The following is a 25,606-nucleotide window of genomic DNA, read 5'->3' as shown; positions in this document are numbered from 1 at the left end:
CCTACAAGTGGAATTATTAAGTCTGTGTACATGCAGCTAAGGAGAAAAATCTTATTTTCTAGCTCAAGATGTAAGAGAATTTAACCTCAGCAGATTACATTATACATCTGGGTCTCCTTCCTCGTATCTTCACAAAAACCACAGGAAGTGCTTCTTTGGGGGAGATGTCGTGGGCTCCTGGGTGAGGCAGGGTGGGCTGGGACAGAGACCCGTGGGTCCTGGAGCAGCTCCGCTCTGAGCACAGGGTGTCCTCATCCCAGTTCCGGGGGGTATGTGCTAGCCCCATTTGCAAGTGAGGATACAGTTTTGAGGGTGAAGTCACAGACTGTGTCCACCCTGCAACTCTGACTGACGTTGGGAGCCCAGAGGAGGCCACGGGCAGCGGCTCTTGGGACATACAGCCTGGAGTCAGGAGCTGCCCCCAGATGCAGTGCACGATAGCCCCTGGGAGCACGTGAAGAACAGAGACTTTCTTATATTCCATTGTATTTAAGAGAATTGGAGCATTTTTCTCCATCAGTAAGTAAGGTTCTGACATAATTTTCAGTGGTGGTGTGGTGGTCACTCCTGGTCCCACTGAAATGGATTTAATCTGCTATTGTTGGACAGTAAAGATGTTTCTGTTTTCTCATAAGAGCCTGTTTTAGTTGCCTTGACAAAGGGTTGGGGTTTTGTGGTTTTGTTTTGTTTTTTAATTCAATCCCCAGAACTTATTTATTTTATAACTGGAAGTTTGTACCTTTTGACCCCCTTCACCCAGTTCTCCCATGCTCCACCTCTGCAGCCACCAATCTGTTCTTGTATTTATGGGTTTGTTTTTGGGTTTTTTTTTAGATTCCACATATAAGTGAGATCATGCAGTATTTGTCTTATTTCACTTAGCATAACACCCTCGAGGTCCATCTATGTTGTCGAAAATGGCAGGGTTTCCTTCTCTTTTATGGCTGAGTAAAATTCCATATGTGTGTGTGTGTGTGTGTGTGTGTGTGTGTGTGTGTAGATACCTTCTTTATCCATTTAACCATCAGTGGACACAGGTTGTTTCCATGTCTTGGCTGTTGTGCTGCAGGAACCCTGGGGTACAGATATCATTTTGAGTTAGTGTCTCCATTTAAATACCTAGAAGTGGAATTGCTGGATCAAAAAAAAAAATTTTTTTTTTAAGTTCTGTTATTTGATCTTGGTTTAGGGAAGCATTTTTGGGGGGCGGGGGGCGTGCCGTACCACACAGCTTGGGGGATCTGAGTTCCCTGATCAGGGATTGAACCCAGGCCCTTGGCAATGAAAGTGCAGAGTCCTTACCACTGGACCACCAGGGAATTCCCTAGGGAAGCAAAATTTAATGCACGCTTTCCTTTCCTTTCCTTTAGGTGAATCTCTGCTTTGACCAATTTGTTTATAAGCTGGCTGACCAGATATTTGCATATTATAAGGTTATGGCAGGAAGGTGAGTATGTGTTTGTAATTTGGGTACAAAATCTTGGGCAACTTGATCTGACATTTCCATTAAAATTCACAGCACGTGAGAAATTGTCCTCTCTTCCTTCCATGCTAGTTTGCTTCTTGACAAACGGTTACGATCAGAATGCAAGAATCAGGGTGCAACAATCCATCTCCCGCCATCTAATCGCTATGAGACGCTGCTCAAGCAGAGGCACGTGCAGGTGAGCCAGGCCTTTCCTGGGCACGGTGAGGCATGGAACCAGCAGTGGAAATAGTGGGGTTTTCTTAGAGCTCCTCAGGTTTTAATAGGTGTCAGTATGTATGTGGCTGTGGGACCATCCATGTAAAGAGCTGAGGTTTTAAAGATAAGCAGTTTCTCTTGCATAACCTGACACACAAGGGAAGGCTGCCCTGCACAGTTCCCAGGAGGCCTGGCCCAAGCACAACTCCTCTCCAGGAGCCCAAAAGACAGAGCTTAAAAGAAAGAAGATGTGGACTGTAGTCAGCTCAGAGTGGTGGGGAGGAACTGCTTCTCGGCCAGCACAGAGAGTAATAATACAGTGCTTGTTTTTTTTTGTTTCTTTAAAAATAACATATATACATCACCAAAAGGAAAATACAGAAAACTGTAGGGAAATCTCATGTAATTCTATCTACAAATAACCACCATTCACATTTTGGGACATTTTCACCAGGGTTTTGCCAGTATTTTTATGTTATTGAAATGATACTGAGGTATGCACATGTTGTTAGGACTCTGCAGTAGAGATGGAGTAGTTTTCTCCCACTCATCCTTGTGACACGGTGAGGGGTAAGGCACACGCAGGCCGCTCTGTGCTGGGAGGTGGCCCTGAACCCGTTACAAGGGGTACGCTAAGTGCCAGACCCAGGCTCTCCAGGATCTCTGGGGAGGCTTGGGGTTTCTGTCTGTGATGTAAGTGTAAGTACACTATAAGAGTCCTTTTATAGCTTTGACTTACAGAATTTCAGCTCTAGGAAAGTAGGGTATTTGATCATACTGTCATCTAAATTTTGTACATTATTTGTCTGTCTTATCTTTTGGAATCAGTTTCCTGGGATAGATCCGTATTCTCTTGCTTATTTGTTTTTTAATGTTCATGCTTTCCACTCTCTGTGCCCAGCTCCTGGGCAGGTCCATCGACCTCAATCGTCTGATTACCCAGCGCGTCTCCACCGCCATGTACAAATCCCTGGAACTGGCAATTGGGCGATTTGAGAGTGAAGACCTGACATCAATAGTTGTAAGTGCTCTCCTTTTTCTCAGACTCAGCAGATTTGGGGGGTTGGAGCTACTTCTGCTTTTGTCATTATTGATAAATTGACCTGATGGTAGGTTCATTTTTTGCATAGAACTCAAAAGGTGTGCACTCACTGAGCTGGGCCTACCTGGGCATCTGCTCTTCATATGCACAATTCTAAATTGACTTCGAAGAACAAATAGTTACACCTCACTATGGCAAAAGATATGGCAAAAGAATGAAAGGAGGAACGTTTTAAAAATTAAAAGGAAATGAAGACAGACAGAAAGGATTTGAGAGAAGGTCATGGAGATGATGGACGGTGAAGATTCAACATACATATCATAGAGGCCCCTGAAGACAAAAACCAAAGCAATGAGATGGAACAAACATTAAAAATGCTACTTGAGGGCTTCCCTGGTGGCGCAGTGGTTGGGAGTCCGCCTGCTGATGCAGGGGACACGGGTTCGTGCCCCGGTCCGGTAAGATCCCACATGCCGCGGAGCGGCTGGGCCCGTGAGCCATGGCCGCTGAGCCTGCGTGTCCGGAGCGTGTGCTCTGCAACAGGAGAGGCCACAACAGTGAGAGGCCTGCGTACCGCAAAAAAAAAAAAAAAAAGCTACTTAAAGAAAACTTTGATGAAATAAAAAACAGTGTAAATACATATTAGAAGCAAATATTGCATACATGGGAAGACGACCTAAAGTGGCCAACACCAAAGAACACTGTAGTTAACATTGTAGTATTGGACTTTCAAGGAAAAGGAAAAACCCTCTGGGATCTAAGCAGAGTGATCAGGGAAAGAAAATCCAATTGTCCTCAGACCTTTGCCAGCAGGGAAGGAAATGCAACTTAAGGATTTCGTGCCAAATCTATCTTCCAAGAATAATGGCTGCAGGCAAATGGTAATGAGCTTGTGAGAACTTCAGGACGACTGTTGTTCCTAGAGAAGCAGGTGGGGGGCAGGTGTCTGCTGGGCCCACCTCTCCTTCCTCAAAATCCAGGCTGTCTGTGGCCACAGAGCCCACAGTGGCTCTTCCTTCAGCCTGGCTTGGGCTGGGGCATGGTGTTTCATTGCCCTTGGTCTTAATGTGATTCGGTTGAGGTTTTGACCACTATAAATAGAATGCAAGCCAGAGACCTTTTTTTCTTTTCCCTAGCTTTTAGTTTTATTGATCTTTGCTATTGTTTTCTTTGTTTCTATTTCATTTATTTCTGCTCTGATCTTTATGATTTCTTTCCTTCTACTAACTTTGGGTTTTGTTTGTTCTTTCTCTAGTTCCTTTAGGTGTGAGATTAGATTGTTTATTTGAGATTTTTCTTGTTTCTTGAGGTAGGGTTGTATTGCTACAAACTTCCCTCTTAGAAATGCTTTTGCTGCATCCCATAGGTTTTGGATCGTCGTGTTTTTGTTGTCATTTGTTTCTAGGTATTTTTTGATTTCCTCTTTGACTTCTTCAGTGATCTCTTTGTTATTTAGTAGCATATTGTTTAGCCTCCATGTGTTTGTGTTTTTTATGTTTTTTTTCCGTGTAATTTATTTCTAATCTCATAGCGTTGTGGTTGGAAAAGATGCTTAATATGATTTCAATTTTCTTAAATTTACTGAGGCTTGATTTGTGACCCAAGATGTGATCTGTCCTGGAGAATGTTCCATGTGCACTTGAGAAGAAAGTGTAATCTGCTGTTTTTGGATGGAATGTCCCATAAATATCAATTAAATCTGTCTGGTCTGTTGTGTCATTTAAAGCTTATGTTTCCTTATTAACTTTATGTCTGGATGATCTGTCCATTGGTGTAAGTGAGGTGTTAAAGTCCCCCACTATTATTGTGTTACTGTCGATTTCCTCTTCTATAGCTGTTAGCATTTGCCTTATGTATTGAGGTGCTCCTCTGTTGGGTGCATAAATATTTATAATTGTTATATCTTCTTCTTGGATTGATCCCTTGATCATTATGTAGTGTCCTTCCTTGTCTCTTGTAACATTCTTTATTTTAAAGTCTATTTTATCTGATTTGAGTATTGCTACTCCAGCTTTCTTTTGGTTTCCATTTGCATGGAATATCTTTTTCCATCCCCTCACTTTCAGTCTGTATGTGTCCCTAGGTCTGAAGTGGGTGTCTTGTAGACAGCATATATATGGATCTTGTTTTTAAATCCATTCAGCAAGCCTGTGTCTTTTGCTTGGAGCATTTAACCCATTCACATTTAAGGTAATTTTCAGTATGTATGTTCCTATTACCAATTTCTTTAATTGTTTTGGGTTTGTTTTTGTAGGTCCTTTTCTTCTCTTGCGTTTACCACTTACAGAAGTTCCTTTAGCATTTGTTGTAGAGCTGGCTTCATGGTACTGAATTCTGTTAGCTTTTGCTTGTCTGTAAAGCTTTTGATTTCTCTGTCAAATCTGAATGAGATCCTTGCTGGGTAGAGTAATCTTGGTTGTAGGTTCTTCCCTTTTATCACTTTAAATATATCGTGCCACTCCCTTCTGGCTTGTAGAGTTTCTGCTGAGAAATCAGCTGTTAACCTTATGGTAGTTTCCTTTTATGCTATTTGTCGTTTTTCCTTTGTTGCTTTTAATAATTTTTCTTTGTCTTTAATTTTTGTCAATTTGATTACTGTGTGTCTCGGCATGTTTTTCTTTGCGTTTATCCTGCCTGGGACTCTCTGCGCTTCTTGGACTTGGGTAGCTATTTCCTTTCCCACATTAGGGAATTTTTTGACTATAATTTCTTCACATATTTTCTCGGTTCCTTTCTCTCTCTCTTCTCCTTCCGGGACCCCTATAATGTGAATATTGGTGCGTTTAATGTTGTCCCAGAGGTCTCTTAGTCTGTCTTCATTTCTTTTCATTCTTTTTTCTTTATTCTGTTCTGCAGCAGTGAATTCCACCATTCTGTCTTCCAGGCCACTGATCCGTTCTTCTGCCTCAGTTATTCTGCTATTGATTCCTTCTAGTGTATTTTTCATTTCAGTTATTGTATTGTTCATCTCTGTTTGTTGGTTCTTTAATTCTTCTTAGGTCTTTGTTAAACATTTCTTGCATCTTCTGGATCTTTGCCTCCATCCTTTTTCTGAGGTCCTGGATCATCTTTACTCTCATTATTCTGAATTCTTTTTCTGGAAGGTTGCCTATCTCCACTTCATTTAGTTGTTTTCTGGGGTTTTATCTTGTTCCTTCATCTGGTACATAGTCCTCTGCCTTTTCATTTTGTCTGTCTTTCTGTGAATGTGGTTTTTGTTCAACAGGCTGCAGGATTGTAGTTCTTGCTTCTGCCCAGAGACCATTTTAAATTTACTCGTAGTCACATTAGAAAAGGAGAAAGAAATTGGAGGAATTAATTTTAGTAATCTACTTTATTTACCCAATATTTCCAAAAATTAACAATTCAACATATAATCATTATAAGAACTCTATTGACGTGGATATCTTACATTCTTTGTTTTCATGTTCAGTTTCTGAAATCTGTGCATCTCACACATATGGCGCATCTCAGTTTGGACCAGCCACATTCTTGTTGCCATATGGGGCCAGTGGCTGCCTCAGGGGATAGTACAGACCTGGGCAGGTTTATGAACAGTCAGTGTGAGAGCCTGGAAGGCCACCTCTGAACATGCTTGCCAGTTCTGCTGCACAGCAATGCTTTTGAGTAACTTCAGGTGCGTTAGGAAAGCTAATTAAGGCTAACACCTGAGGACACACTGTGTGCCGTCGGGTGGGGGTGGACACATCCCAGTGTTCTCTGCCCTGTGAGGGCTTTGGAGGCCAGCAGTGGACAGTGGGAGGTAATTGCAGTAGAGAATGGACAGTGGCCATTCGGGGGCAACCATGGAAACGAGGGGCATTTTAAGAGCAGTGGAGAGGACACGAATTTAGGTGTGAGAAGGAAGCTTGTGTCACCTGCCAGACCACCACCACGTGCGTTCTTGGCCTAGCTCACTGGCCCCCCCTCAGTGCAGCCCCTCGCCGTCCACGTCCTCCTCTGCCCGCTCCCGGCCCACCACCATGGCGCTACCCACGTAGAGGATGGAGGCCGCCATGCCAGGCCCAGCTCTGTCCTCACGCCCCTGTCTTTGTGGTCCCACAGGAGCTGGATGGCCTCTTGGAGATCAACCGCATGACCCACAGGCTGCTGAGCAGGTACCTGACTCTGGACAGCTTTGACGCCATGTTCCGGGAGGCCAACCACAATGTGTCAGCGCCCTACGGGAGAATCACCCTCCACGTCTTCTGGGAGCTCAACTACGACTTCCTGCCCAACTACTGCTACAATGGCTCTACCAACCGGTGAGCATGCTACCTCACAGATGGCTCTGGATGCCCCTTCCAATGGGCATCGAAACAGGATGGTCTCAGGGCCCATCTTTTCCCATGTCCAGGATACTCAGGCCCTCCTGGTCTCCTCCATTTGCAAGTGCAGCCCTGGGCCAGCCCTTGGGTGTATGGTCATGGCTTTCATGTGCAGACCAAGTGTGGGGCCAGGGTTCCTATCCAGGGCACTCCCTTGGGGCTCAGGGCCAAATCTGGTACATGTGGACAGCAGCTGCTGGGTCTGTACCACCTCCATACTTTTCATGTCTACTGACGTTGGAATGTGCTGGGTGACTCTACTTTTCATGCTTCCATTCTGGGATGTCGGGCCATGTGAGGGTCTGCCAGTTAGCCGCCCTCCACGCACCTACCATTTTACTATGTTGAACAACACAAAGTGGCCCGCTGGAAGGGTGGCATGGCTGCTGGCTTCAGGGTTATGTGGTGCAATCTTGTGGTACAGCCAAGGTCCTGGGATGGCTCTGTGTCACCTCCACACTCTGGCAACTGCCTGCCTGAGGCCTGTCCTCTCTGCGCTGAGCTTCACTCCTGCTGTGTCAGCACATGCCAGAGAGGAAATGTGTGTGTGTGCTTGTGAGTGTGAGAAATGGGGGTGAGTATGAGTGAGGGTGTGTGTGAGAGACCGTGTGTATGTGAGTGTTATGACCACTTTTTATTTTTATTTCTTATAAATGTATTTATTTATTTTTGGCCGTGTTGGATCTTTGTTCTGTGCACGGGCTTTCTCTAGTTGCGGTGGCTTCTCTTGCTGCAGAGCACAGGCTCTAGGCACGCAGGCTTCAGTAGTTGTGGCTCGTGGGCTCTAGAGCACAGGCTCAGTAGTTGTGGTGCACAGCTTTAGTTGCTCCGCAGCATGTGGGATCTTCCTGGACCAGGGATCAAACCTGTGTCCGCTGCATTGGCAGGCGGATTCTTAACCACTGTGCCACCAGGGAAGTCCTATGACCACCTTTTAAAAGTAAATGTCTTTTGCTTTTCCTTTGCTTCACTACTGCATCTGAACATCCTACCATGTGTTGGCTTGATCACTACTGTCTTTCAGGCCTAGATTTTTGTGTCTTGATCCAGGGGTGCTGAGCTTCGACCCCGAGGGCAGAAGGGAGACCCTCCTGTGGCCTGATCATACCTGCTATTGCCATAGTCTGTTTGGGACCCCAGGGTTGGGTTCCTTGTGGGAAGTACAGGCCTGTTGCTGGTACATGGAGGTGTGCCATTAGGCCCATCAGCTCAGCCCCATGGAGCAGCAGAGGGCACATGGCCATGGCCACAAGAACCACAGGTGAAGGAGCCCTGGTTGCCCTTCTTGGGTCAGGGGGCCCTGGGCCTGGCTGGGCACAATCCACCGGAACAAACTTTAGAGACTACTCATCCCTGTAAACTCCCTTCTAAGTGCCCAGGTTCTTGAAACAGGTATTGTTCAAGTTGTTTTAGAGTTGGAATTAACTGAAAAAATACTTTTATTGCATAAGTAATGCATCATAATTGTAGAAAAGCTAGAAATCGTGTGTATGTGTGTGTATGTATGTGTGTGTGTGTGTGTGTGTGTATATATATATGGAATAGGTACATGGGGAAAATAATTAAATCCCTAGAGATTTCCCTTATAAAATGTCTATCTTCTAGAATTTTTGCCATACGGTCGAATATACGTGTGTATTTTTTGTTTTGCAGAAATGGATGTTGTTAGGCATACTGTTAAGTACACATTCTTTTTTCACATCATATGTCATGATGGGGCATTCTGTGTGTACATACGTGCCTGTCATGTTTCTGAAAACCTAAGTCATGGCCAACGTTTGCAAGATTTTCTGTGCTTTGGTCGGTCCGTTTAGAACTTTTGGAGTTAATTTGTTATGTCCCTTAAATCATTTTGCCTAGTGCTTAGAACTGGCGTCTCTAAAGGTGAAATGCAGCCAAACCCCATTATTGGCAAGTTGAGAAAATATGTTCCGGGGGCGGGGGGCATTGGGCAGGGCTGTGGAGGTGGTAGACTCAGGCAACACAAGGAGTCGTGATTTTCTTGTGTTACTTTAGGTTGCATTTTTGATTATCTAGCATTTTGTCGCCCTTTAAGGGATTCTCAGAGATCTTGCAAAAGGAACAGTTGAAGATGCTCCCTGGGCCCCCTTTGTGCCAGCTGCACTGCGTGTGTTCAGCATCTGCCTGTTCTGGTCATCTTGGTGACAGCCTGGTGGGTCGAGGGCTCAAAAACAACAGGAGCCCCGTGGAAGGACTGCAAGGTGGGGGGGTGGGAGGGAGCTGAAATCTACATGGTGATGAAAACTCAGCATGTGCTGTAAACCTTTCTGTTGAATCACTATGTTTTCTGAAAGATGCTCCAGGCATGATGAGTCATGTGTGTGCAGTTAGGGAAAGAGGTCTATTTCGAGGCCCTGCCTGCCAAGCTGGGCTCACGTGGGTGCCCTTCCCTGATCGGGGCCGATGCTAGGGAACAACCCGCCATCCTAGGCTACCTGTCCTACTGGCAGCAGGAGTCTTGTCAGAGACGAGGTTGCCAGGACTCAGGTCAGGAAGTTGGTGCCGTGTGGCCCAGCAACCTTAGCAGGAGTGGAACACCTCCAGGCCGTGTCACTTGCATGGCCTGACAGACACTACGGCATCAGGTGTATAAACTGACGAGAGGCACCTCTGCCCTGGGTCCCCTTAGCCTGTCCAGCACGAGGTCCACCCTGAAGGACAGCAAGCAGATGGCTGCCCTCGCCTGATAGCGCGTGCTCCCCACTGCCCACACGGCGCTGGTAGGCGGCTTTGCCTCCAACGGGCTGTGCAATTGATTGCACGGGAACCCAGTTTCCCATGCATTGGAGCTGTGACCTTGGGCACGTGTGCTGGCAGGGGCCAGCGTGAAGTGACCTCAGTCTCCTTGGGCCCAGAAACCTGAGGTGCAATTCAGAGGGAGCCCTGGCTGCACGAGATGCAGTCTTCACCAGAGCAGCAGCGCTGGAGGCCTCCACCTCTTGATAGCATTGGCAAAAGCCATTACTCCTGTATTTTTAACAGGTCTTTCAGTGGAACCCTTAGAGCTTCATTATCTGGAAAAGACATTTTAAAATAGCGTTTCGTATGTCCACGTTGCATGTGGAAACCTGAGAAGACAGACAAAATTATGCCACCCAGTATCTTAATTCCATGCCTGAGGGTTTTCTGAGAGCTGCTTGTGGGGAAACCAGAACTCTGTTTGTAGCTTGGCGTATCTACTTATTTTGCTGCTTATTTCCGATTAATGATTTATGCCTGGTGACTCTGGGAAGTCGCATGGGGTGGCCTGTGACTTAAATTTAACCTGTACAGCTACTAATTGTGACAGCGCGATAGCCCTCGAAGTAAGCCAGCAGTTGGGATCAGAGTCGGGCCTCTTTGGCAGGAAGCCCACTGAGGAGGGTATGTCCTCAGTGCAATGTACCACAAGGTTTTCCCATCACTGGCCATCCGTCCCTTGGTTAGGGTGGTGGCTGCCAAGTTTCTTCACTGGCGTGTTTCCATTTTTCTGTTTGAAATTTATAAGTAATATATAGGGAGATAATCTGAGACTTAAAAAACGGTTCCTTGGGGCTTCCCGGGTGGCGCAGTGGTTGAGAGCCCGCCTGCCGATGCAGGGGACACGGGTTCGTGCCCCGGTCCGGGAGGATCCCACATGCCACGGAGCAGCTGGGCCCGTGAGCCATGGCCGCTGAGCCTGCGCGTCTGGAGCCTGTGCTTCGCAATGGGAGAGGCCACAACAGTGAGAGGCCCGTGTACCACAAAAAAAAAAAAAAAAAGGATAACGACAGAACCCAGCCACTCAGCAACGTGATGTTTCCATGTAAATGTGATCAGCTCCACAGGCCGCTGTCCTCTCCTCAGATGCAAACATTTGTTTCACGCACAAGTGGTGTTTTGACAGTTACATCCTTTTTTATTTATTAAAGTGCAATATGTGTTAATCAAGTTTTTTGAATTTAATAATTAGCAAATCCATGAATTTTATCATGCTTCTTTGTAAAAAGTTTTATATGTTTAAATGAACGCTTCTGATTTGAAAGTGTGAGTCGATTTTGACATTTCTGCTTTAAGATCCAAGCATTTGAGTTTTAGTTGCTCTTAATCTGTTACGAAGCCACAGTCTCGTGGCTCTGCAAGTGTGTTTACAGACTCACCTTCTGTCAGTTTGTACCCAGTGACCTGAGTGACCACATCACTGTCCGAATCTGCCTTCCCACTCCTGTCCCTGCCATCATTGCTGTGTCCAGAGGCCCAGCAAGGCCCAAGTGCCTGCATCACCTCTTTTCAAAAGACTGAATGAAATGGTCCTAGTGCCAAGTTTGGAGACTCTTTTTATGTGCTAGAAGGGCCTCCGGCGTCCTCACTCTGTTCCTGAACTTCGGATACATTTATCATACCTCAGAGTATTTATAGCTCATTCCTAGTATGGGTTTTGATTTCTCAGAATTTTCCTATGTGATGATTAATTGGGAGGAAGATTTTGATGAGTAATGGAAAAGTCTGAATTTTAAAGAACTACCATTAAATTTTTGGTTTTCTTTTTTTCATCTTTCTTGTTCAGATTTGTTCGGACAGTATTACCATTTTCTCAAGAATTTCAAAGAGATAAACAGCCAAATGCACAACCCCAGTATCTGCATGGATCAAAGGTAGGTTCTTCTGTGTTTGTATTACGATTTTTAAGTTCATAGCGAAGAAGCGTATTTTGAAGTTTAATTTGAATCAGTGTAGTTTCAATAATTTGAATGTATCATGCCACATATAAAATGTTATTGTTTCCTTCAGTTAGCACCCTTCTGAAAAGGAATGTAGTGCTGGGACAGCTTCTGGCCATGTGGTGGGTGTCAGCTGTGAGACTGTTGGAAGATTTAAAGGTGTAAAAATATCAAGCCAGAAAAGTTTGTGGAAGAGGCTTGTGGGTGGGGGCCACATCTGTGATGGAGGGGCAGGGTGGCCTGTCCAGCTGTGACACCTTAAAGGAAGGAGCTGAGGTGGGAAGGGGCATGCGGAAAACAGCTGACATCCGGGAACCACAGGACACCCACCATCCCATGAGATGAGGCAGGTTTCCCGGCTGACATGGCTGGATGTGCAGCAGCAAGGGCATTGCTAAAGGTTAGTGTTGTCCGTATTTAAAGTACTCTTACAATTTAATAAGAAAAAGACAAGCGGGGGCTTCCCTGGTGGCGCAGTGGTTGAGAGTCCGCCTGCCGATGCAGGGGACACAGGTTCGTGCCCCACATGTTCGGGCCCCGCGGAGCGGCTGGGCCCGTGAGCCATGGCTGCTGAGCCTGCGTGTCCAGAGCCTGTGCTCCTCAACGGGAGAGGCCACAACAGTGAGAGGCCCGCGTACCACAAAAAAAAAAAAAAAAAAAGACAAGCATTCTGTGCTAAAAAGGAGGCAGGTGCATCTGCATCTGCAAAGTAGGTGCCCATCTCGGAAAAAAAAGATTAGATTGTTCTTTTTAAAGCGACCAGCTGTGACTGAACTTAAACTTATGGATTTCAGCCTCTTTGAGAAATTGTTCATGTCATGTTTATTCTTAAAACCTAAACCAGTATTTTTTTGTTAGATCATTTGGACTCCTAACAGAAGTCTAACAAAAGTTTGCGTGAGAAACACTGATGCTGACTATTCATCTCATATGATACTTTTTTGAGGATCAAAGAAAGGCAGAATGCCAGAACATTGTGCTGTCAGAGTTGAGCCACCCTGTTCCTTGTGAGCATTCAGACGTGTCAGCTGCACTTCAGTGTGCTGCTGTGCGGTTAGGGTGTTCGTACCTATGAGAGTATGGAATACACAGGAATCCAATTCAAAAATCCAATCCATTCTTTTGTTAGGAGTGATGAGTGAGGGCTAGTGTCTTATGGTAATAAATCGACTTAGATGAGTGCCCATTTGTGGCGTTACCCTGTTGGTTCCTGGTATCACCATTCCGAGTGAACACTCTCTTGAGTACATCACTGATGTTCTCTTTCCTATAAGATAAGTAAGGTTGTCCCTACTTCACAGTTGAAGATGCACAGTGTTGAGGGCATTAGAGAACCCAGGGCACATGACTAGTGAGTCTGGAGCCCTCGTCCACTGGTTTCCGGGCGAGGCCCCAGTCTCTGCATCAGGCGTGGTCAGCAGTGTTTCTTGACTTGAGCTGTGAGGCTCCCCTCGTCTGAGTCTGCGTGTTTTATAGTGTAGGATTTGTAATTTTGCCCTCTTCAGAGGTAGTTCCTCCTCCCCTTCCTCTGAGTAGGTATGTTGCTCCGGTTGTGTTGTCCCTGGGATGTGCCATCTTTGGGGTGAGTGAGGTCTCCAGGAAGCCAGACACTCATCGGGGGGCCGGGGACTTAGGTGTCATTGAGCCCCAGGCCCCGAGCAAGTGAGGGTGGCTTTGGGAGTGAATTTTCCCACTTGTAACATGAGGCCATTTAATTTTACTAATGATTTTCATGTTTTTCAAGCATTAGAACTTATTATCAAGCAAAAACCTCACCCAGAATCCCAGCATGGTTAAGTGTCCCAAGTGTAGAAAACAACTGTATCAATCAGCAACATAGGCAACATTTCAAGGGCTGAGTTCCCAGGAATTGCAAGCAGGCCTCCTGAGGATATTCATTCAGAGCTGAGCAACTAGACTTCTGCCAGTTCTTCAGAATCCTTGCTGTCCTGATGTGGTTCTCTGTGTACATAGAGGAAATATTTAAGACAATTATAAGAGGGGAAGGGGGAAGGTTATAGGGACCTAAAAGCAGGTGAGAGTGGTACATTTCACTCAAAGTAGTAACATGTTGATAACAGTAGGTTGTGATAACTTACATAATGTATAATGTACGACTGGGAACATCACTGAAAGGCCTGTGCAAAGAGATACTTTCAAAAATACCACAGTTAAATCACAACAGAATTCTAAAAAATGTTTAAATGACCCACAGGAAGACAGGAAGAATGAAACAGAGACTAACTTAAAAATCATAATTACACTACATGTAAATGTATTAAATGTAAGGGGTCTAAAGACAGTTAAAAAGGCAGAGGGATTGACAGAGTGGATTAAAAAATATGACTGTATAAGAAACTCACTTCAAGTCGATGATGTATGTAGGTTAAATGTAAAAGGATGGAAAAAGATGTCACACAAACAATCAGAAGAAAGCAGAGTGACTGAGTATAGGATAAAGCAGATTTCAGAGCAAAGAATATTACCAGGGACAAAGAGGGAGGGACATTACATAATGATAAAAAAGTCAAGCCACCAAGAAAATACAGCAATCCTAAATGTTTATGCACCCAACAACAGAGTTTCAAAATACTTGAAGCAAAAACTGACATAAGTGAAAGGAGAAATGAGCAACTCCACAGTTGTAGTTGGGGAAGTCAACATTCCTTTCACTTGGTAATCGAAAGAATAAGTACACAGAAAATCAGCAACAAAAAAGAATGAACTCCATCAACCAATAGGATGTTATTGACATGTGTAGAACACTTCGTCCAACAACAGCGGAACATACATTCTTTTCAAGTACCCATGGAGCATTCTCCAAGATAGATCATACCCTGGGCCATAAAACAACATCAACAAAATTCAAAGAACTGATATATTATAGAGTGTGTTATCTGACCACAGTGATCTCAAGCTAGAAATCAGTAACAAAGAGATAAGAAAATCAGAAATTAACACATTTCAAATGATCCTTAGGGCAAGGGGAAGTCTCAAGGGAAAGTTTTTAAAAAGACATTGACCTAAATGAAATGTAAATATATCAAAATTTACGGGGTGTAGCTAAAGAAGTGCTGAGAGGGAAACACGTAGCACTGAATGCTTACATTGGGAGTCTCCCTGATAGGTGTGCAGACGTCTGTGTCCTTAGACAAGCTTGGAGGTCCCGTCTGACAAGAAACCACCCTGACTACCTTTCTCGCCTGCCCCCCCTGCAGGGGCTGCTGTCCCCCACTCCTGCATACCCCACTGCCTCATCAGAGTCTATCCTTGGTGTCTCCCTCAGGAGACTGGGAACAGTAACATGGGGGCAGCAGTGAGGCCCTGAGATACATTCATTTCTCATTCCAGAACCTCAGAATGTCTTCTGTAGGACTGGCAGTTTAATAAATGTTGAAGAACCAAGTGGTTTTGTATTCTTCCTTCTGTTTTAGCAAGCTTGGTTTTTATGTCTTCAAGTTGGAAACATAGATTATACCAATAAAGGGCAGTCCAACAGGGTCTCTGGATGCCTCCACCTGAGGGCACTGTGTGCTAATGCACTTTACGTATGGATTCTTCATCTTCACCTGTGCGTGGGGCTACGTTGAAAACCCTGGCAACTTCCCTCAAGCGCTGGCCTTCTCTGTCCCCAGGCTTTGAACCTGGCCTACTCAAGCATCTACGGCAGCTACCGGAACTTTGTGGGGCCTCCACACTTCCAGGTCATCTGCCGGCTGCTCGGCTACCAGGGCATCGCAGTGGTCATGGAAGAGCTGCTGAAGGTGGTCAAGAGCCTGGTATGTTTCCCTCGGTGGGCTTCCTTCCCCGGGCGGGGGGTGGCGGTGGTGGGAAGGATTCCGCACACAATTCCTGTGTGGGGAGGGGCTTTCCATTCCATCTCTCACATCAGTCTCCACGCGTGAGATTTCCCCTCCAGCCAAAGTCCCAGGTCGTTACTGTGCATTTGACTAACAGACTCCTTTTCAGAAGTGCCCGTCACACCCACAGCCTGCGTGGTGGTGTGGCTGGTGGCTGACACAGCCCATCTCTCACAGCTGCAAGGCACAATTCTACAGTACGTGAAGACGCTGATGGAGGTGATGCCCAAGGTCTGCCGGCTGCCGCGGCACGAGTACGGCTCCCCTGGTGAGCACAGCGGCTCCCTGGGGTGCACAGGGAGGGACAGTGTCAGCCATAGGCCCCAGTAAGGGAAATCAAGTCGGAAATTACTGATAAGGATCAGATCTGCCTTCCCTGGGTGGGGAGCCCAACCAGAGCCTGATTGTTTCCAGCAGAAAAAACCAGCCAGCCTTTCAACCAGGAGCACGTGTGCAGGAGGGTGTGTAGGAGTTGCCTTTTGGGGTGGGAATGCTGGGTGGGGAGTGAGGGCTGTGAACCCTGCGCACCTTGGCTCTCCTACAACACCAGGATCTTGAAGATCGCTGACCAGGGAGGGGCAGGGAGCTCCACTGCCAGGTCCAACTGCCCAGAGGCCTCAGAGGCAGCCCCATGCAGGGGTGCTGCTTCCCCTTACAGCGCAGCCCGTCTGTCTTTCTGCCTGGCAGCCTCCCTCTAATTGAGAGCCTGTCCCATTGGCTGGCTGACCGTAGGGCCCTCGGGCAGATGTGCCCTTTGGGGTGCCAGACAGACCTGCATGGCCTGACCAGAGCGGATTTGGGGCTCTCCATGTGAACAGCCTTCGTGACCTCAGAAAGCATCGTTCGTGATAAAATTGGACTACAGGAACCCTTATCTCGTAACAAAACTGCCTTTTGTCTCATATTCGTTACTACTTTCTTAAAAGCTGGGCAGCTATCTTACCAAGTGACTTGGGCCCACACGTGGGTCACCCATGAGAGACTGTTCTGATGGGTAGTCGGCTGGTGTGGCTGAGCCCCCAGAGGTCGCTGGCACCGCCCAGGGCTATTGGTGTTTAAGGAGACAGTGAGATGACCCATTTGGCCCCTGGGAAGGGACCTAACCGTTGGTCTGGCCTGGCTTCGGAGGATCTCAGAAAACAGATGAGTAACATTGGGATAATAAAACTGTTGCTCAGATCCTGACTAGAGGTGGATATTTTAAATGTCAAAGACAAGCCATTTAGGCCAAATCCAAAGCTGGCCTGGGGCAGAGCTGTGGACTTCAGGGCTGCTCTCTGAACGTCCTCGCCCAGCTGGCCTGGCACCACCGTGTGGGTAGTGCCATGCTGCTGGGAGCACCCCTGCTCTCTTGTGCCCGTTTTGGGGTGGACCGCAGAGAGGAAAGGATGGGCTCTCAGGCAGGCAAGGCTGTGGGGTCCGTGCCGAACGGCATTCGGGGCCTGACCTCTCGGAATGAGGGGTTTGAAGTCATTTAAGTTTCTGAGTTTGTTCTCCTCAGGGTTGTTGAGGCTGTTCTAGGTCTTCTGCGAGACTATAAATTCTGGAGTCAGCTTGGGGATTTTTGACTGTATCAGCATTGAATGGATAGATTGAGTTCTTTCCAGACTTTATGCCTTGTGCCTTTTCCTGCCTTATTACAACATCCAGGGCCTCCAGGACAGTGGTGAAATGTGTGTCTTGCTCTGGAGCTCTGGGAGAAGGTGTGCAGATTCACCACTGAGTGTGACACTAGCTAGCTACAGGGTTTTTGTAGACGTCCTTTATCAGGCTAAGTACATTCCCTTCTGTGCCTGTGAAGGGATACTGAATTTTACCAAATACCTTTTCTACCTCTGCTGGAGATGACTGTGGTCTTTCTCATTTACTGCGACGTGATGCCTCCTCTGAAGATACAGGCAGACCTTGGAGATATTGCAGGTTTGGTTCCAGATAACCGCAGTCAAGTGAATATTGCCATAAAGCAAGCCACATGAATTTTTTTAATTTCCTGGTGCATATAAAGTTATGTTTACGCTGTACTGTAGTCTATTAAGTGTGCAATGACACCATGCCTTATGAAACATACATATCTTAATTAAAAACACTTCATTGCTAAAAAATGCTAACCATCGTCTGAGCCTTTAGCAAGTTGTGATCTTTTTGCAATAGTAACATCAAAGATCACTGATCCCAGATCACTGTAACAACTACAATAATAATGAAAAAGTTCAAATATTTCAAGAATTACCAAAATGTGACACAGAGACATGAAGTGAGGAGACGCTGTTGGGAAAACGGCACCTATAGACTTGCTTGATGCAGGGCTGCCACAGATCTCCAATTTGTAAAAAACAGTATCTGCGAAGCACAGTAAAACAAGCCATGCCTGGACAGGGTTGACAGAGAAAGAGGCTTTGGAGCTGAGGCCCGGCACTCAGGTGGTGGACAAACCACCAGTGCAGGGAAGGTGCTGGGGTCAGGAGACGTGCGGCCATGTCCCTGTGGGCACGATGGCAGTGGGAGAATGCTCAGTGCTCCCGGCCGTGAACCCCAGGCTGCTCCCTGTGGGGCTCCCTCCCCTCCAGCCACCCCCAGCCCCACACTCATTCTATGCCACCACAGGCATCCTGGAGTTCTTCCACCACCAGTTAAAGGACATTGTTGAGTATGCAGAGCTGAAGACGGTGTGCTTCCAGAACCTACGGGAGGTAGGCAACGCCATCCTCTTCTGCCTGCTCATAGAGCAGAGCCTGGTGAGTGCCCCGCCCCGCGTCCCGCCAAGCCCCCCTCCCCACAGGTGATAGATCAGGCCGAGCTTTAGACGCTTGATTCGGTGGGGTTATTTAGTGGCGGAAGGGGAGCAAGTATCGTAAAGCACCGATCTTTTCTCATGACTGTTTAGACTTTAATGTGAATTTGTTCCCTACAACTGGAAAACAGAAATGCAATGCAGTTCATCATTTAAGAATGTTTTATTATATAGTATTTGCTGCATCTAAATTAACATATGTGATAGACACATAAGGTAAAAGCACTGCTGCCCAGGGGAACTGTGTATGATGGGAAGTTCCACAGCTGAGGCTGTGGAGCCCTCAAAGCGTGGCTCCGTGTGAAGAACTGATTTTTAAATTTTGCTGAATTTTGTTTTACATTGAAATAGTTGCATGTGCCCCATGCCTACTGCAGTGGACAGCATAATAAAGCAAACACCAGGAGCCCACCACCACTAGGAAAGCACACATGGGACACCCACTTTCTCCACTGATTGCCTCCTGGTGGTGTCATTTAGCCTCTCCCTCTGTCCCCTGCAGACCATGTCACCTGACAGTTCTGCACTGAGAGCCTTCATGAGTGTAGCACGGACTCTTGGTGGCCTCACTCTGCCTTTCCCTCAGGACTAGAGAGCCGGCTGTCTTCCCTGGTGCTGGCCTCTTCCCGTCCTGTTAAATGCTCCGTTTGTATCTTTTATCCATTTTACTACAATTTGTGTATCTTCTGTATGTTACACTTAAATGCAAATACCTCCCCCTGTTTTTGGCTTGTCTTTCCACTCTAACAGTGGTGATGTTTGGTAAACTGATACTCTTAATTTGAATGTAGTCTCTGTTTTTTTTTTTTCCTAATGGTTAGCACTTTTTGTATCTCTTCAAAGAAGTCCTTTCCTACCTAGGGGTCATAAAAATATTCTTTCATATTTTCTTCTAAAGGTTTTAGGTGTTGCTTCTCTATTTTATCATCCTTCTGGAGTTGGTTTTTGTGTGTAGTGAGATGTGGATGAGGTTCTTTTTTCCTCTGTGGGGTAACCAGTTGTCCCTCCTCCAGTGGCCGAAGGAAGACTCCTCTCTTTGCTGGTCAGCAGTGTCACTCTGTCATCCTTCAGCTTTTTGTGGATGTGCTGGTCTGTTTCTTGGCTTTCTTCCTCATTCCACCGGTCTGTGTGTCTGTCCGTGGCTTCTAAAACGTCCTACTCATGGCAGCTGTAACTTAAGTCTTGACACCTGACAGGACGTGCTCCTAACCTTTTTCTTCAAGCACATGCTCCCTCTTTGTGGATCTTTGCTCTGCTCTGAAAGTATTAGAATCGGCTTGCCAAATGCATTGAAAAAGCATATTGGCATTTGGATGGGAATTGTTTTGCATTTCTGGCTCCGTCTGGGGAGCTCCTCTGTTACTTCTTAAAGCAGTCTCTTGTCTCCGGGGCCCTGGCAGCTTGGCAGAGGCAAGGTCGTGTTTTGCAATGACCGGGGCTGGGGTGCCCGTACACTGTGCAGGGCGTGGCAGACTGCCAGGCCTGTAGGGGCTGAGCCACTGGACTGGCCCTCTTACACCCAGGTACACAAAAAAGAAAATATGTTGGCTCTCATGTCAGGGAGCCCAAGGTTGGGTACAGCCTCCGGTCAGGACCCGCATCTTCTGGCTTCCCCTCTGCTACTCTGCTCCCTGGAGACCCTTTCCATATGGTGCCAGAGATGGGCAACTCCCAGCCCCTCACTGTCCCACTGGCTGTGACTCAGCCCAGCCCACCTCCCCTGCAGCAGGAATGGTGGTGCAGGGCCGGCAGGCAGCTCCCTGAAGAGCTGGTGTCCAGGGCAGCCTCACTCTAGGAACAGCTGAGAGAGAACTGAATCTTTTATCTTTCACATGTATTTCCATGTGAATTTTTAACAAACAGATAAGTTAGGGAAAATTCCTTTAAATAGTAATCACTCATCATGAATTTTAAAGATTTAATATAGGAAAATTCCCTTCATGAGTGACTTTTCCTGAAACACACACATAAAGGGAACACTTGGACATTTGTTGGCTTCTGGAAGGAGTGTGGTCCTGTGTTAGAAACTTAGGGAAAGAGAAATCTGGAACTGATGTGATCCTTCCCTGCCCAGACCCTTCAGTAATTCCTATTGTCTATACCTGGACACCAGTGCAGCCCTTCTGAGGCGTCCAGCACTCTCAAAGCACCACACCCCCGCCCTTCCCAGGCGTCCAGCACTCTGGATGGCCCCCTGCAGTTCTGGGGGACCAACCTCACCAGTGGCTGGACCTTCCAGGTCTCAGGAGCCAGGTGAGTGCTGGGCCTCGGCACCCAGGTGACACAGATCCCCAGTGTCTCTTCCCTTCTGAGACCAGGGCCTGGGTCTCAAGTTTACACCCTGTACTGGGCTCCCTTGAGTGACAAGCACAGTGCTGGGCATCTAGGAAAGACATTATTAAGTCAGTTGATCTTAAAGCAAACTTTGGCTTATGAGTGGACGGATGTTTCTGAAACAATAAATAAAAAGGTCATCTACAACTCAGTTGAGTGCCATTTTCTTTTCACTGCAGATTCCATGGCCCGTGAGTGGCCCCTGGACACGGTGGCTCTACCTGCAGGAATCTCTGTCCCCACCCCCTCCTGCCCTCTGTGCACTGTCACCCTTTGCTTCCTCCTTCCCCCCTCACCTGTCAGTGCACCTTATGGCAGTGGCAAGAAGCCGCACTCCTTGTGTTGGGCAAATCTGCTCCCAGGCCCTGCCCCAGACTGGAATTTTGTGGTCTCGCGTTTGTCCTTTTGGAAATAAGGGGTGGTGTTTTCCAGTACCAGGGTGGGACTCTGTAAGGTGAAAGGTGCATTTTCTCACTCCATCTCATCAAACCCAGATTCCAGACACTGATCTCTCCTTGGTGGTTGTTTTGGTGTCTCCAAGGAAAGTGGTAATGAACTGTGTTTGGCATTTGTGTGGACTCCCATTAATATAAATGGAGATGTTAAGCATAGATGTGTTCTTGAAATTGTCACATTAGAAAAGTGGGGTAACCGTCACCCAGCTGCAGGGGGCACTGAGCCTGTGGTGAGGCCCCCAGGGTATTGGTGGCCCCAGCTGGCACCAAGATTTGGTTCAGTAACCAACAATGTTGATCTTATTCTGAACCTCTGCATTGGAGAGATAGGTCTACCTTTCTGAAGAAGGGGTTTTTGTTTTGTTCTTTAAATTCTGCTCTTTAAGCCCAACCTGAAATTTTTGGTGATATAATTCTTCTTAGCTTATATGTGTATGTGTGTGTTTACTGAACTTTTTGTTTCAGAATAGTTTTAGATTGCTTGTTTTTTGGGGTTTTTAAAAATAAATTTACTTATTTTTGGCTGTGTTGGGTCTCCACTGCTGCGCGCAGGCTTTCTCTAGTTGCAGGGAGTGGGGGCTACTCTTCGTTGCGGTGCACGGGCTCTAGAGCACAGGCTCAGTAGTTGTGGCTTGTGGGCTCTAGAGCACAGGCTCAGTAGTTGTGGTGCACAGACTTGATTGCTCCGCAGCATGGGGGATCTTCCTGGACCAGGGCTCGAACCTGTGTCCCCTGCATTGGCAGGCGGATTCTCAACCACTGTGCCACCAGGGAAGCCCTGCTTGTTTGTTTTTAATACTGGATTTTATAGCCATTCTCCCTCTTTCTCTGGCTTGGTTTGGGTGCAGAAATTTGAGTTCATTGTCAGTGACACCTGGAAGCTGTACTGATAGCCAAGTGGTCCCTCTAAAAGTGGTGTTGCCAGCAGGCAGCTGCTTTTACCACCTATAGAGCCCTCCATCTGTGTGGCTCTGCCCCAGCCGTTCCACCCAGCAGCTCTCTTCCCTCATCAAAGCTTCCCATCCCCCATCCATTGGCCCGGCCACTTTCTTGCAGTTAGTCACCTTACAGGTGCCCTCCAACCCTCTCTTGGTGCAGATGGGCTGATCGCCCGTCTCCACTTGGCTTTTTTCACTTGACAGTAAATATATTTTGGAGATCACTCCACATCAGTAAGTGGTGACGTTCCTCAGCCTCTCTTAGCTGCATGGCACTCCACGGACATTGCCCCCATGCTGTGTTTGCATGCTGTGCCGTCGCCGTCTGACGCCTTCCTTCTTTAAGCGTGTCCTCTTTCGGCCACCACGCCTTCTCCTAGTGCAGGGGGCCTGGGGACCAGGTCCTGTGTGCTCTGGCCTAGAGGGGCTCCCGTCACGTGTGTGCTGCGTGAAGAACTCGTGTTGTTGCTGGACTTGGGCACAGGAGACGGGGTGGAGGTCAGCCTCCTTCTGGGGGGTTCTGGAGGAGCAGGGGTGGCTGATTGGCTGCTGCACCGGGCTTACGTTAGGTGACAATGGGACCCTCACTTGATGGGTACAGAAAGCCTTCTCTTCCTCCTCTTGGTCTTAGCCTTGCTTTCATCTTTGGGGAGATCCTCAGAAGGGAAACTCTCATCAGTTAGTATGTTTTGACTCTCTGATAATCATTTCTTTAACAATTTGTTTTATTAAGGTTTCAGGATGGGTGTAGCATAGGAGGCATGAGAGCCCGTTCTCGTCTTCTGCCTTTTTGCCCTGCGGTGAACGCACCGCGGTCTAAGGCGCTTTCCCTCGTTTAAGGGCCCTCGGACTCGGGAAGGGCGCCCTGTTCTTGCCCATCTTTGGGTTCACGCTGGGCTTTTAGGAGTTCTGCAACCCCTGTGACATTGGAAGTAAACTTTCTCCCTGCATTGCATTGTTCTGGAGGTCTTGTGTAGCATGGCGGTTTTTTTTGTTTGTTTTTTTTTTTTGCGGTACTCTCATTGTTGTGGCCTCTCCCGTTGTGGAGCACAGGCTCTGGACGCGCAGGCTCAGCGGTCATGGCTCACGGGCCTAGCTGCTCCGCGGCATGTGGGATCTTCCCGGACCGGGGCACGAACCCTTGTCCCCTGCATCGGCAGGCAGACTCTCAACCACTGCGCCACCAGGGAAGCGCAGCGTGGGGTTTTATTGCCTCTTTAAAGGAGTTGGTGATCCAACAACAGGTTCAGAGCGACTGCTCAGAACCTTGTTTTCGGCTCTGTGGGGAATCGCTGACGCTGCCCCTTCCTTCTGCCTTCTGCGCTGTTTACACAGGAAGCACCTCCTTCCTATCTCTGCACGGAGGGCTGCAAAACTGTAAATACGAAGGCCACGTTCAGTGCTGGGTTTACTCATGTCTCTGTTTAAATTAGTCAAAAGTAAGTAAAAATGAAAATTCAGTTCCTTAGCCACATTCCAAGTACTTAATTGCCACATGTGGCTGGTAACTACCTTAACAGCACAGCTAGGGGACATTTCCATCATCCCAGACTCCTGTTGGGCAGTGCTGTTTGCAGTGTTTTACACTAAATGCCAAAGATGTGCCTTGTTTTCAGCGCCTGATTTCTTTGTCCATTTTTGCTGTGAGATAAGCTTCATAACACAGCCTTCTTTTTCTTTGTTCTAGTCTTTAGAAGAAGTATGTGACCTCCTGCACGCAGCCCCTTTCCAGAACATCTTACCAAGAGTCCACGTGAAAGGTGAGCCAGCCCTCTGACCAGGGCAGGGATGCATGTCTGTGTGGCCAGAGAGTTCTCTTTAGTTACAGGCCAGCTTTGTTTGAGTTTCGTGCCTGTTCAGTCATAACCTGGGGTAATTGGTAACATAATGTTGTTAAATGAGTATCAAATAACGGAAGTATTTAGGGCTGAAATGCTGTGTCCTGGATGTGCTTCAGAATAGCACGGAAGGAGAGGTGTTGGGTATCTATGAAAGAAGAGTGCCATCTCATGATTGTTGCAGCGGATGGGCACAGAGGATTCACTGTACTGTGCTGTTTTTGATTATATTTGGATTTTTCAGTAAGTTTTTAAAAGTGAATATTGAACAGAAAATCAATTCTCTGAGTTAAAATAGCAAATGAGCCAGTTCCATAAAAGAATTTTCAAAGAGAACCTACATGTATAACGTTAAACGTTTTTCATTTGGTTGGTTTTTGTTTGTTTTGACAAAATTAAACTTGTGCAGTTGTTATTCATACAAAGGAATAGAGTATAAAATATTTTTTTCCACTGCAGAGGGAGAGAGACTTGATGCCAAAATGAAAAGACTAGAATCAAAGTACGCCCCACTGCATCTTGTCCCTCTAATCGAAAGACTGGGAACCCCTCAGGTAATGCATGTTGGGGCTGCTGTCACTGCCGTGAGCTGGGCCCACACATTAGGCCACTACCGGGGTTGGGGCTTGAGAGCACGGGCTCTGGGTGAGACCCAGCCCGGAAGCGTCATGAGGGGGGACGAGCCCGCTCAGCTGCTCAGGCCCCAGTGTCTCAAGTGGGGCTCGTAAGAGGACCTTGTCACAGGGTGGCCGGGAAGTTTGAATGAGCTAACACGTGAAAGGGACTTAGAACATCACCTGGCACGTGAGACAGACACAGAAAACGTCGCTGTTTTTGTTGTCCGTCCCTTCACGAAGAAGGGTTTTTAATAACAGAAAGCAAGGAGGAGTTCCGTGAACTTAGACCAGCTACATCAGAGTCTCTCAACCTCAGCACTGTCGCCATTTTGGACGAGATAATTCTGTGTTGTGGGGACTGTCCTATGAATTGTAGGACATTTAGCAGGATCCCTGGCCTCTACCCACTAGATGCCACTAGACCCACCCCAAGCTGTGTCAACCAAAAATGTCTCCACACATTGCCAGATGTCCTCTGGAGACAAATCACTCCCCGTTAAGAACAGCTGTACTCGACAGTTCTCAACTCTGGAATACGTTTAGTGTGGTAAGACATATAGCTGACGTATTTATTTTGTTGGTACTTATTTCTAAAAACCCTCTTCTGCAAGCTGGGACAGTTTCCAGTGGGTCAAAAACAAAACTGGAGTACTTCAGTTTCAGCACTCTAGCCTCCTGCCATGCCCGTGACATTTTGTCCTTCCTACAGCAAATTGCAATAGCAAGAGAGGGGGACTTGCTGACGAAGGAGCGCCTCTGCTGTGGCCTGTCTATGTTTGAAGTCATCCTGACTCGGATCCGGACCTTTCTGGACGACCCCATCTGGCGTGGGCCCCTGCCCAGCAATGGGGTCATGCACGTGGATGACTGTGTCGAGTTTCACAGACTGTGGAGCGCCATGCAGTTTGTCTACTGCATTCCTGTGGGAACACACGAGTTTACAGTCGAGTAAGCGCGTGTGCTCGGGGCGAGGTGGGGGAGAGAACCTGGTGCTGGGCTAACACGGGGGACCACCTTCC

General features: G+C 47.1%; 1 protein-coding gene across 3 annotated transcripts in view; it reads left to right on the top strand.

Annotated features, from left to right (window-relative positions):
- CYFIP1 (cytoplasmic FMR1 interacting protein 1) overlaps positions 1–25,606 on the top strand; it is a 93,028-nt gene that overhangs the window by 64,183 nt on the left and 3,239 nt on the right. For all 3 annotated transcript variants that reach the window (XM_019931788.3, XM_073807858.1, XM_019931789.3), the window contains exons 19-29: positions 1,371–1,447; positions 1,556–1,664; positions 2,586–2,705; positions 6,792–6,991; positions 11,601–11,688; positions 15,390–15,533; positions 15,792–15,882; positions 18,219–18,349; positions 23,820–23,892; positions 24,430–24,524; positions 25,297–25,535. In XM_019931788.3, coding sequence (XP_019787347.1) covers positions 1,371–1,447; positions 1,556–1,664; positions 2,586–2,705; positions 6,792–6,991; positions 11,601–11,688; positions 15,390–15,533; positions 15,792–15,882; positions 18,219–18,349; positions 23,820–23,892; positions 24,430–24,524; positions 25,297–25,535 — 1,367 coding nt within the window. The remainder of the gene's footprint in view (positions 1–1,370; positions 1,448–1,555; positions 1,665–2,585; positions 2,706–6,791; positions 6,992–11,600; positions 11,689–15,389; positions 15,534–15,791; positions 15,883–18,218; positions 18,350–23,819; positions 23,893–24,429; positions 24,525–25,296; positions 25,536–25,606) is intronic.

The sequence above is a fragment of the Tursiops truncatus genome, chromosome 7, assembly GCF_011762595.2.
Source record: "Tursiops truncatus isolate mTurTru1 chromosome 7, mTurTru1.mat.Y, whole genome shotgun sequence".
Lineage (NCBI taxonomy): Eukaryota > Metazoa > Chordata > Mammalia > Artiodactyla > Delphinidae > Tursiops > Tursiops truncatus.
This window is presented reverse-complemented; position numbering and strand designations above follow the sequence as displayed.